Here is a 13,620-nt window from a genome sequence, read left to right on the forward strand (position 1 = left end):
ACCCCCTCCTAGGAGAAAGGTTATAGAGATCAGGCCTCATTAAAACCTTACCAGGAAAAACCCCCTTGGAAAAACCTAGTGAAGGGAAAAGAGTACTAGAAATCTATAACCAAGAGGAAATCTCCAAGGAGTTCATAACACAAGAAGCACAAAATCTAAAATTAGTGCAATTCCAATGCACGCACCAATCCCATCAGATTTGCAATAGACAAGGCCCAGCAACATGCCATGATCCCTTTTAAGTATGCACAACACAGCCAACAATCCAAGAAATTCCTTCACAAATAGATGAGTAGCAATCCAACATCCTTCCTCGAAGCAACAATGAGAATTATGCAGGTCCCACCAACATGGGGAAATCATAAACAACAAGACCAGTAATGCTTTTCACACAAATTGCACATGACCCAACCGGAAGCAACTCACAGCAACATTCTAATGACAGTAAAAAATCATGAAATTATAGGACTGCACAACATGCAATTGGCTCACCCAACCAATCAGAAATTGTATGATGGAACCTTCTATGCTTAGCTTTTAACCAAAGCCAAGCTTTGTTTCTAGCTTGATTAAAAACCTGTTCTGGCGTCGAATGCTCCTGACGAAAAATAAACCCATTCCTAGATATCCAAATCTGCCAAATAACTGCCACCCAAATTACTGCGAGGCCTTTCTTCATTGAGCCTGAACCAACACCGATAAACTGCTGGAAATGATCTCTAGCAAGTGCAGGGGGAACAAAGAGCCAGCCCAACCACCTTAAGGTGAGTGCCCAAACACGCCAAGCAAATGGACAAAATATGAAAAGATGATTTGTATTTTCCTCCTGTATCAAACACAAAGAGCATAGTGAGCTAGCCAATGGAATATTGCGAGCAATAAGATTTACCTTAGACTGAATACGATCAATGAAAACCCGCCAGCACATCGCTAATGCATTTGAAGGGGCCAAGGTCGACCACAGAGTCGTGAAATTTGTATCCATGTCTGATAAATCAAAGTCCATAAGTTTTTCATAAGCAGAGCTTACAGAATAGATCCCATTGCCTTCATATTTCCAGCGCCATGAGTCTGATTTCCCTCTCACCAATGGAACAGTGGTGATCATCCTCAGTAACTCATTTCTCTGAGATAAAAGATTACCCAAGATTTCTTCAGACCACTTTAAATCCCAGTGACAATTATTTTCAGTCCACATGCCCATCTCAACAACCCTGCACATTTGTTGTTCAGAAATAATAAATAAATTAGGAAAGAGTTCACTAAATAAGCCCCCACCATGCCAATATTCCTGCCAGAAACGGATATCATCACCTTCACCAATTCTCCTACAAATGCCTTTCTCAAACCAATGGCCAGCAGCTTCCCCCACACATGAATTATTCAAATCTTTCCACCAGACAGATGCCTTAGAGAGCTCGCCATTGCCATATTTGGATTGTAAAATCTGACACAACAGCTGGTTCCTGTTATGAAGAAAACGCCATCTCCACTTTCCTAAAAGCGCAACATTAAAGAGCTCCAAATCTCTCACACCCAATCCACCCACCACTTTTGGGGAGCAAACTTGGGTCCAACTAACCCAAGAGATCTTCCTCTCCTCCTCATCACCTCCCCACAAGAATCTCATCATAAGTTGTTTACATTTAAGTAAAATCCCCTTAGGCATTTTAAAGAAAGAAATGTAATATAAAGGTAAAGCAGTAAGCACACTTTTAACCAAACACAATCTCCCACCAAACGACAATTGTTTCCCTTTCCAACTAGCAAGCCGCCTCCTCAATTTATCCAGCACTGGTTCCCAAGTAGATAGTCTTCTAGGATTAGCACCAACTGGCAAACCCAAATAGACAAAAGGAATGTCCATCCTTCTGCAATTAAGCAAAGCAGCAAAACGCTCCGTAACAGAAACATCAATTGCAACTCCAGCTAGCTTACTCTTATGAAAATTTACCTTCATGCCAGACACCAGCTCAAAGCATCTCAAGATACATTTCAACGTCTTTGCTGTCTGTAAACAAGCTCTCCCAAAAAAAAGAGCATCATCAGCAAATTGTAACAGTGCCACATCCACCTTAACCTCCCTGCCAACACTGATAGGTTGAAAATTATCAGAGGAAATTGCTTCTCTCAATATACCAGACAGACCTTCAGCCACGATTAAGAATAAAAAAGGCGCCAAAGGATCTCCCTGCCTGATGCCCTTTTCCATCCTAAATTCATTTGTTGGACTGCCATTCACCAAAACAGAAACATATGAGGATTCAAGACAACCCACAACCCACCTTATCCATACTTCACTGAAGTTCACCCGACGCATCATATATACCAAAAAACTCCATCTAACTGAATCATACGCCTTCTCAAAATCCACTTTTAAAATCAAGGAGGGGATTTTACAGCATTTAGCCTCGTGGAGCACTTCATTTGCAATGACCACACTGTCAAGCATGTTTCTTCCCCCAAGAAAAGCAGACTGATTCTCTGCAATCACCTTATGGAGCACAAGCTTTAATCTGGCGGCCAGCAATTTTGTAATGATTTTCAGACAACCCACCAAAGAAATAGGTCTGAACTCATTTAAATTCTGTGGGGAATCAACCTTGGGGATAAGAGTAATAAAAGAAGAATTTGTACCTCGAGGCCATCTCCCATTGACAGGAAAATCATCAACCAATCTCTTCACATCAAACTGTAAAAGGTCCCAAAATTCTTTAATAAATTTGAAATTGTATCCATCTGGCCCAGGACTTTTATTGCCATCACAATCCCATACAGCAGCTTTGATTTCCGCCAAGTCAAATTCAGATGTCAATAAAACATTGTCAACCTGTGATAATTGAGCAAACGGTATACCATCAAGAGTCGGAACAGAGCCACTAGATTCCTTAAATTTCTGCTCAAAGAAATCTTTAATGCCCTCCTTCACAGCAGTAGGATCTTCTTGCCACACATCATCAAGAACAAGGCCATTGATAGCATTAGATCGTCTTCTCCAGTTCACCATTCTGTGGAAGAAACCAGAATTTGCATCACCGTCTTTAAGCCATTGCACCCTAGATTTCTGCCTCAAGAGAGATTCCTGAAGATTTGTCACCCTCCAAAACTCACCCATCAAATCCTTTCTTTCATTAATCTCCTCAACAGAGAGAGCCTGATTTGCTGCAATAATATCAAGTTCATTCATTCTCCTAACAGCTTCTTTTTTCTGAGAATTTAAGTCCCCAAAAACCTCCGAATTCCACCCTTTTAGGAGACATTTAAATTTTTTCAGCTTCTCCTTTAACATAATAATACCATCCCCCTCCGAGGCAAACTCACCTCAACTCTCCTCTACAAACTTACGGAATCTGATATCTGAATGCCAACAGTTAAGTACACGGAATGGTTTAGGGCCCCATTCCTGGTTCAGGTGCTTCAATACAACTGGACAGTGATCAGAGATGTCACGATCCAAAATATGTTGGACACTATGTGGCCACAGAGCAAGCCATTCAAGCGAGATCAAACATCTATCAAGACGGCTCATCGCCGAGCCATTAGGCCTAAACCAAGTAAACCTTCTTCCAGTCATTGGCACATCAACAAGCTCCATAGAGTGGATAAAGTCATTAAAAAATTCAGTATCTCTTCGCGAAACAGATGTATCATTTGTAATCCCTTTCCTTTCGTTCGGATCTCTAACAGAATTGAAATATCCAAGAACACACCAACAATCAGCCGCAGATCGCCTTCTGCAATTCACAAGTTCTCCCCATAATTGACGCTTCTCCTCTGAACTACACGGAGCATAGACATTTATGAATGCATAAGTTTCCCCACTTCCACCCCACTTTCCTTTTAAATAAATCCATCTAGGATTGCAGTTGCTTTCCTCCACCACAAAGTTCCCTTTCCTCCAAATACACAATAAGCCGCCACCTCTATTTATAGCAGGAGAATACAAATATTCGCACTCCTCATTCCCCCAAAGCCTTTGACAAAAAGATGCATCAATCAGTCCAATTTTAGTCTCCTGGAAACAGGCAAAATCAATCTTCTCAATGGAAAGAAGATTTCTAATGATTCTTCCCTTTGCACTGCTCCCGATCCCTCTGATATTGTAACTTAGAACTCTCATTAGGACAACTGGTTCATTACCCCTCCAATCTGACCACTGCCTCTTCTAACCCCTTGTTCATCTCTGACCTCCATCTCTACCAACTGTCTAACAATGTCTTCATCATCTCCTTCATATCTCAAACCGAATGATTTACCCAAATTCCATAACTCCCTAGCCTCCTGCTCTCTGTGTCTCATCCAAAAAACCCCATTGCAATTTCGGATACATGTATCTGACATGGATAAGCACATTGAGGAAGAATTCTGTCGACTTGGTGACCTCCCTGATGCGCTACAATGGTTGATTCTTGAATGAGAAGAATGGTTCAAAGGACCCAAGGCAGCCCTAGGAGAAGAGAGCGCCTGATTGCCCTGGGTCAACCCAACTGAATCCACAAGATTTGTTGATGGGTCAAGTGTGCAGTCCTCTGTCGAACGCACAGAGCTACTGGACGAGTCTCCTCCAATAGTATTTGAATTCAGGTCCCCCCTTACACAGGCAAGCACAGGTGCAACACTGCCTCTGGCATCTCCTTCTTCCTCTGTCTCTTCTGCAATTTCCGCCCCACTGCCACCATAGTCGTCAGAAAATCCCACAGCGCTCTCCCCATCTGGTATGCACGCAGGTGATGGAATTTGGGTATTCATATCACTTTCTGATTCCACTGGACCTGGTTGGGAGGGCCCATGAAGAGAACCAAAGCTAAAACCCTGCAATGGGCCAGGGCCCAAAATTGAAGGGGACCCCTCATTAACCGCACCCTTAGAAACCTCCATGACCGGTGGTAACCGGTTTTGAATCCCCTGATATTCCTCTGTAATATTCAAATTCCGATAATGATTGAAATCATTAACCTCCTGCCTCCCTAAATTCTCTCCATCATTATCTTTGCATTCTCCCATGATTCCAACGTTCCCCTTGGAAACCTGCTGCCCCAATAATGGTTCATTAATATCCAAATTCCTAGTACCCAAAGAAGTTTGAGCGTTGCCCGGAAAGCCACCGTCATCACCGCCAAAATCATCAGCAGCGTTAGGGCTTGGCGGCGGGGTATCTACATCAAACCTCGACCACCCAGAGTCGTCACTCTCCTCCGATTCACTCCTGGCACTGTCGTTGAAATTTCTGCAAGCGCCATAACAATCAAGTTCCTCCATTAATCGGATGTTGAATGAGTTCTCCTTAACTGCCATCTTGTAATGAATAAAAACAGGCTGCATGGATGCAGTGCGAATGCAGAGTCTTGCAGCATCAAGCTTTTCGAACTTGGTTGTTTCCCCTGCAATTGCTATTAATTCCCCAATCTCCTTTGTTACAGAATGAAAAAATTTCTCATTCCATAGATTAAGGGGGATACCCTCACACCTTAACCAAATTAATCTTTTCTCTGGCGTAAGGTCGGATCTCCATGGGTAAATTGCAGAGAAATGTTCATCAAACCATTCCCCTGATTGTCCCCAAATTTCATTCACATCTGCTCCTTCCTCCCCTGTTAATAACACCATGTTATCGCCAAGATAACGTGCCCTAACATAGTGCAATCCTCCTGCAAAAACAAACATATCCTGAATGTTGTTTAACAGAGTAACATCCTTAATAATCCCCACCAAACTGTTTTGTAGCCATGGTTCCACCTTTTCCTCTATCTCAATTGAACAGCCCTTCCCCAACTCCAGTTCTTTCTCATCAAGAGAAAAGCTTGCTGGTTTCTTGATGTTCTTGCCCTTGTTGCCATCCATCAGGGCATTCTTGTAGGAGGAAGATCCACCGCCCCCTCCCTGGATGCCATGCTCAATACAAGGTCGTCCCTGTTTCAGGTTGTGCACCGCTGCAACTGCGTGATTCAGCGATTCTGTCCGCCTCCCATCTTGAAATCTCTGCCCCTTAGCTTTCATACCAGTTACCTCATTCTCTTTCTGAAATCTGGGTAAGTTCACATGCAATTTCAAATTGCCAATCAAAATATTATCCAGCCGCCTTTCCATATACCTGCAGTCCACCACATCCCAGAATCTGGCGAAGCCAAAACGTAGACCGGCTCGGTTCACCCTGTTAGGAATCACAACCTCCTTAACTTTTCCATACTTTCCAAAAACTCCCCACATAGATTGGGCATCAAAGTTGTCGGGAAAGTGTGAGAAATAGAATGAAGTGACATTCCTCTTTCTTCTTCCTGTAACTGTAATCCAGCCTTGATCTCCATCACTTGCGCCAGCAGCCTTTCCACCAATCTCTCTTCGTCGAATGCTACCCCCTCGACTTCCCGCTCTCTCCCACCCTCTCTCTAGTTTCTCTCTCATGATAGGTGAGTGACTCAAGTGTTGCATTGTATTAAAAACATCCAAACAAACAAAAAACTTTGTAATAAATATGTTAAACAATAATAAACTTAAAATTACTGTAAAAAAAAATTATTCAACTACTTATATTAAATAACAACATCCATAAACTTAAAATTTACTTGAGTTTTGTATTTCACAAATATTAAAAATTAAATTCAATAAGAAAATAATATTTATTAACAAATAATTTTGGGAAGAAAGAGACAAAAATATTTCAACATTAAACTTCCATTAGCACACTTTTCATAAAGTTTCAACTGAAAGTACTACTTTCAAGGCCAAAACATGAAAGAAAGAGATAAATACCACTTTATAAAAGTCTTTTTTCTTTTATAAAAGATTTTACACAAACACATACTTACTTATTCAACTCTAATTATATATTTTCATACTTTTGCTTATTATTGAGAGTGCATTACTATTAAACCATATTATCACCAAATGAACTGAAAATAATTTCTATTAAAGCTAAGCACAACAAAAAACATGTGCTTTAATATTCTAAAATTTAGTGTACATTTCATTACATTTATCATATTCGTAATTATCTACTATTGAATAATTTTTTTTATATTACATATATTATTGTTACAAATAATAAACACATAACTTAAAACAAACTCGTGTGTTACCCGTGCAACGCACGGGTTTAATTTCTAGTTTGAGGTAAACCAAGGCGAAACCATTACATGCACATAATATCTTTATTAGATAATGTACACCAAATAAAGATACAACCAAATGAAGGAACAAAAGATATAATGTATTGGTTGCACATAATTAGTAGGTTAAACGCGTTTAGTTAGTCATCACTTATCCATTTTTAATTTTTACAAGGATTAAGACAGCAACCCATCATTTCATTTTCCCAAAGGATATTTGAGACAGTAAAGTCCATCTCCGCCGCCTATTCACTATTCACCATCTGTCCATCTCATTCATTCTATCTTACAATTTGGTTTTTATATTTCCACAAATGCATGATTTTAGTTTCTATAGTTTCAATTGCTAAAATTAAGTCACTCAACTTTTCGATCAAAAGTAAATAAATCTAGTTCAAATTAGATGTTAACTTCTCTCTTTCAAAAAAAAAAATAGATGTTAACTTCTCACCGAATAACCAATTAAAAAATTGACATATATCACAATTTTTTTAATTATGTCAAAAGTATTAATTATAAATCATCATATAATGTAAATCATGTCATATTTTATGTTTGACACTTTATTTCCAACATCTATCTATGTATATGTATATCTATATATATATGTAAAGCTCACTTGAGTTTTTACATTAATTACATATTGTGGTTATCATTTAATGATTCATTGCTACTTTTATATTTTTATCAAGTAATTATTGATTATAATAAAGTATTTTTCCTAATTAAATACATATATGATAATAAATAAATTAAATATATTAAAAATAAATTAGTAAAATTAGAAGGTATATTTAAAATATTATGCATATCATATTTATTATAAAAAATAAAAGAATAACTCAAATAAATTCATTTTTCAAAATAGTTTTATTTTGAAATTTTTGGTTGATAATAATTATAATTTATATTAAAAATATGTCTTTGGTAATAATATTTAATATGATTTTTACATAAATATGGACATATTGCACTAACTTTCCCTGAGATTTATTATTGTTGCACTCACCTATAATAGGAAAAAAAAAGTAGTATACAATAAAGTGTTTAATGAACTTCCTAAATGCAATTATATTTGGTATACTTAAAATTTTTCTTAATTCATAAAAAATAAAAATTATTCTTAACCAACTTCCACTTATTTTTATCTTTATATTCATAGTATACGAGCTTATGAAGTTTTTTAACTAAGTCTTTACAATTTTTGTTAGTTTTTTAGCCACATGTATCATCTACTGAGGAAACCATGTTCTACTCGAGTGTGATTAAAGTCAAAGGTCTCCCATAGAGTACAGTTCTTAATGATCGAACCTTAGGGATTAAAGAGTTAATTTTAACCACTATGATAGATATGCATCAGATAGAACGATTTGTGTTTGTAAATTGCACTTATAAAGTTTTTTCAATTTTTTACTATCTTCAAAATTGTAAAAAGTTTATATTGAATTAGATAAATTATTATCTGTCATCGAATGATAGCTCAAGTGGCAAGAGCTAGAGCTCAAGTTTTTTCAATCCATGAAGGGTGCAATGTATCTTTCTGATGTACCAAAAAGATAATTAAACTATTATCTTAATTCATTTATCAACTAATTAAATTAAAAAATATAATTTCTTACAAACTGCATATTAACTAATTAAATGCTTATTAAACAATAAATAATATAATTTTCTATATGCATCACTAAAAATATTTTTCATAATTAAACTTTTTCTATACCATTATTCCCATAAAAATTCAATTGCAAACATTGCTTTCAAGGTGAAAACATGCATAAAAGTAAGAGAGAAACATCATTTTGCACAAAACACAAACTAAGTTATTCAACTCTAATTATATATTTCCCTCCTTTTACTTATTATAGAGAGTGTACTATTATGAAAACATATGATCACGAAATGAATAGAAAATTAATTTTAGTAAGCAACATAAAATATTTTTTAATATACTAAAAAATTAGTTTACAATAAATATTTTATTAAACTTTATCAATGTAATTACATTTCATATATTTATCTTATTTTTAATTATTTACTACACAATACATTTACTATATTATTACATATACGAAGATAAATTTAACATATAACTTTAAAAAAAACCCGTGCAACGCACGGGTTTAATTTCTAGTATGTATGTAAAGCACACTTGAGTTTTTGCATTAAATACAAAAACAAAACTCAAGTGTTGCATTATATTAAAAACATCCAAACAAACAAAAAACTTTGTAATAAATATGTTAAATAATAATAAACATAAAATTAAAAATATATATATATTGTAAGAAAAACTATTCAACTACTTACATTAAATAACAACATCCATAAACTTAAAATTTACTTGAGTTTTGTATTTCACAAATATTAAAAATTAAATTCAATAAGAAAATAATATTTATTAACAAATAATTTTGGGAAGAAAGAGACAAAAATATTTCAACATTAAACTTCCATTAGCACACTTTTCATAAAGTTTCAACTGAAAGTACTACTTTCAAGACCAAAACATGAAAGAAAGAGATAAATACCACTTTATAAAAGTCTTTTTTATTTTATAAAAGATTTTACACAAACACATACTAACTTATTCAACTCTAATTATATATTTTCATACTTTTGCTTATTATAGAGAGTGCATTACTATTAAAACATATTATCACCAAATGAATTGAAAATAATTTCTATTAAAGCACAACATAAAACATGTGCTTTAATATACTAAAAAATTAGTGTACATTTCATTACATTTATCACATTCTTAATTATCTACTATTGAATAATTTTTTTTATATTACATATATTATTGTAACAAATAATAAACACATAACTTAAAACAAACCCGTGTGTTACCCGTGCAACGCACGGGTTTAATTTCTAGTTTTATTGGTACTCTGATACCTAAATTAATGTTTGTTTAAGTTAAAGACGTATGTTATTTAATCTTCTGATGTAGCAAAAATAAAAGATGTATGTTATTTATGAGTTTACATTATGTATGTTTATGTTTAGGAGTTTTTTTATATAAATTTTGTTGGGTTTAGTTTGTTTATTTTGGACGATATGAAATATTTTGTTCTTTAAGAAATGTTAAATTATATGTAGTTTGTATATTTTTTAATGATTTTTTACATTTTTGAAAATAATTTTGAAATAATCATCAATATCAATATCAATCAATATATATTAGAAAAGAAGAACTTCCATAGTGACGTGTCAGCACCAGATTAATTCTTAGTGAAGTGTCAGCACCAGATTAATTCTCATAAAAATTATTCCACGTGTCAATTTGTTAGAGGATATAATTTTAAATTGATATATGTTTTAATTTTATATATTCTAACCTAATTAATTGATATTATTTTAGAAGATATAATTTTAAATTGATATATGTTTTAATTTTATATATTCTAAAATAATTGATTGATATTATTTTAAAAGATAAGATTTCGTCTTTTAATTTATTTTAAATTTATTTTTAGAATATATTGATTAATTTTTATTGAATTTTCGAATTTTTTATTAATTCGGGATTTTATGAGTTTTTATTGTGATTTGCTAGATTTTGTTAGTTTTTATCTATCTTTATTTAATACCTTTTTTAATTAATATTAGATTTGATTAGGATTTAGGTTGTTTATTTCTTAATTTATTTTAATTTATCTTATTATTTATTTTATTTTAAATCAAGGAAATACTTTATTTTATTTTAGATTTACTTTTAGAGTATATTAATTAATTTTTCTTAAATTTTCGGATTTTTAATTAATTCAGAATTTTATGAGTTTTTATTGTGATTTGTTAGACTTGGTAGTTTTTATCTATCTTTATTTAGTACCTTTTTAAATTTTAGATTTAATTAGGATTTAGGTTGTTTATTTCTTAATTTTATCTTATTATTTATTTTATTTTACTTCCAGGAAATATTTTATTTTATTTCACATTTATTTATAGAGTATAATAATTAATTTTTATTTAATTTTCGGATTTTTAATTAATGCAGGATTTTATGAGTTTTTATTGTGATTTGCTAGATTTTGATAGTTTTTATCTATCCTTATTTATTATTTATTTAATTTTAATTTCATGAAATATTTTATTTTATTTTTGAGTTACTTTTAGAGTATAAATGAATTTTTATGGTATTTTTATTGAATTTTCATATTTTTATTTAATTCAGGATTTTATGAGTTTTTTATTGTGATTTGCTAGATTTTGGTAGTTTTTATCTATCTTTATTTAGTACCTTTTTAAAGTTTAGACTTGATTAGGATTTTGGTTGTTTATTTCTTAATTTTATCTTAATCTATCTTATTATTTATTTAATGCTAATTCTAAGAAAAGGGAGTTGATTTGGTGTTGAGGGTCCACAAAGCTACCATGGACACGCAGAGATTTGATAACTGCTATTTCTACCTCTGCCACATGTCGCGATCAGGACAGAGGTATGCCGTAAGATGATGTTACGTGAAGAAGAGTTTATCATGTTGTGATTGATGGTTTGTGCCATTTCAGTTTATCCTTTGTTCGTAATTCAATCCTGGATTCTTAAATTTCACATATTTTGTGTGTTTTGATCCAAAAGTTTACAAATTTTTGCATAGACCCTTTAACGAATCATTGTTGAAGACGTAATGTTTTGATTCTGATGTAATGTTTTTTCTATTGTTCTTCTTCAGCTTTTGTATTTTTTTAAACCAGGTTTTAGTATAGTTTGTAGAAATCCATGCGTGTGAAGCCATTCTAAACCAGATTTTGGTATAATTTATAGAAATTTACGAAACTTAGGATAGTCTGAATTCATATTCATTTCTCAAATTTTGCCCATTTTTATTCATCATGTTTGAGCTGTGTGTATAAGCATACTATTTGCACTATATGTGAATGATGCACAACTTACTAATTTTTTTTTAATGATGCACAGGTCAGTCAAATTGATGAAAGCATATGAAGAGATCACATTTAATCTTCATGAGTATGTTTAGCCCATTCTTAAGGTTGGTTCATGTTTTCCTCAAACTCATTAGTTTTGCATATACTCATGTTTTAGTATGCCAATTGGGTGACTTATCTTACTTTACTCTATATATTTTCTTAAGTTCAATTTAAATTGATTGTTAGTATAAGTTTATTGGTGAAGTAACCACAATTGTTTTGGGTGGGAGAATTATATTTGTTTTTTTCTCACATTTATAGATAATTTGTTGGGGTACGCATATATGGGGTAATACACCATTTTTTGTTTCTTTTGACTGAAATGTGCCTTTGATTTTTTGTTTCACAAGGGTTCCACCCCAAGATTCACAAATACACTAAATACAATTCTTTCACCACAGTCCTTTTAAATTGGTGAAGGAGAGTATTTTGTTCTTCAAGACTTCATTTTGGGTTTCTGTTTCAATCTTCTTCATGAATTGATTTTGTTCTTCAACTAATTGTAAGATGTCATATGCTTCAAGGATTCCTGCTTTTCTCTTCTTAATCAAAAGCAAAAGGATTGAGGAAAAGAAAATCTTCTAGGGTGCAGAATATTCACTAATTGGAAAAAAAAATAAAACGTGTCATTTTCAGATTAATTCTCATAAAAAAAATACATTTTAAAATTTTAGATTTGATTAGGATTTATGTTGTTTATTTCTTGATTTTATCTTAATTTATTTTTGATTTATTTTTAGAGTAAAAAAAATACATTTTTAAATTTTAGATTTGATTAGGATTTAGGTGGTTTATTTCTTGATTTTATCTTAATTTATTTATTATTTATTTTTAGAGTATTAATTAATATATCCCAAACTTTTTTTCAAAAAGAGTGAGTTTGAAAGCTATAGCTTAAGTTAATTTGTTAATATATTCCCAAATAATAATAATAATAATAATAATAATAATAATAATAATCAATATCAATATCAATATATATTAGAAAAGAAGAACTTCTATCAGTCCAATTTGATGAGGTGTCACTCCCAGATTAATTCTCAGGCCAATTTGATGAGGTGTCACTCCCAGATTAATTCTCTTCTCTTATGTTGACATGTGTCACACTTAATTACTAAATAAAATTTTAACATATTTTATATCAAAATCAAATTATTCTTGACCTATTTTGATTTAAATTTGAGAAAATTTTTCATAAAATTTTAAAATTTTAAAGATTTGCCCTAATTGTCTAAGATTTACCCTAGATAAAGTAAAAAAATTTTAAAAATACCATAAAAATTAATTAATAAAAAATATCAAAATCTACCAAATCACAATAAAAACTCATAAAATTCTGAATTAAATAAAAATCCAAAAGTCCAATAAAAATACCGTAAAATTTAATTAATACTCTAAAAATAAACTTTTTCTTCACCTAAAATTTATTTTCATAACAAATCTTGAAACCGATTTTTAAAGGTAATTTTAAATCTGAGAAACTTTTTCATAAAATATTAAAATTTTAAAAGATTTGCTATAATTATCTAAGATTTACCTAGATTAAATAAAAAACTAAAATTCAATAAAAATATCATAAAAA

The 13,620-nt window shown here is 32.4% G+C and overlaps 1 protein-coding gene across 1 annotated transcript; it reads right to left on the reverse strand.

The window, feature by feature from the left end:
* Window positions 1–3,322: 3,322 nt before the first annotated feature.
* Window positions 3,323–4,120, reverse strand: LOC130744534 (uncharacterized). The gene has a single exon (XM_057596708.1). It carries the CDS (start codon window positions 4,118–4,120, stop codon window positions 3,323–3,325), a length of 798 nt encoding a protein of 265 aa, XP_057452691.1.
* Between the last annotated feature and the right edge of the window lie 9,500 nt (window positions 4,121–13,620).

The sequence above is a fragment of the Lotus japonicus genome, chromosome 3, assembly GCF_012489685.1.
Source record: "Lotus japonicus ecotype B-129 chromosome 3, LjGifu_v1.2".
In the NCBI taxonomy this organism is placed as follows: Eukaryota; Viridiplantae; Streptophyta; class Magnoliopsida; order Fabales; family Fabaceae; genus Lotus; species Lotus japonicus.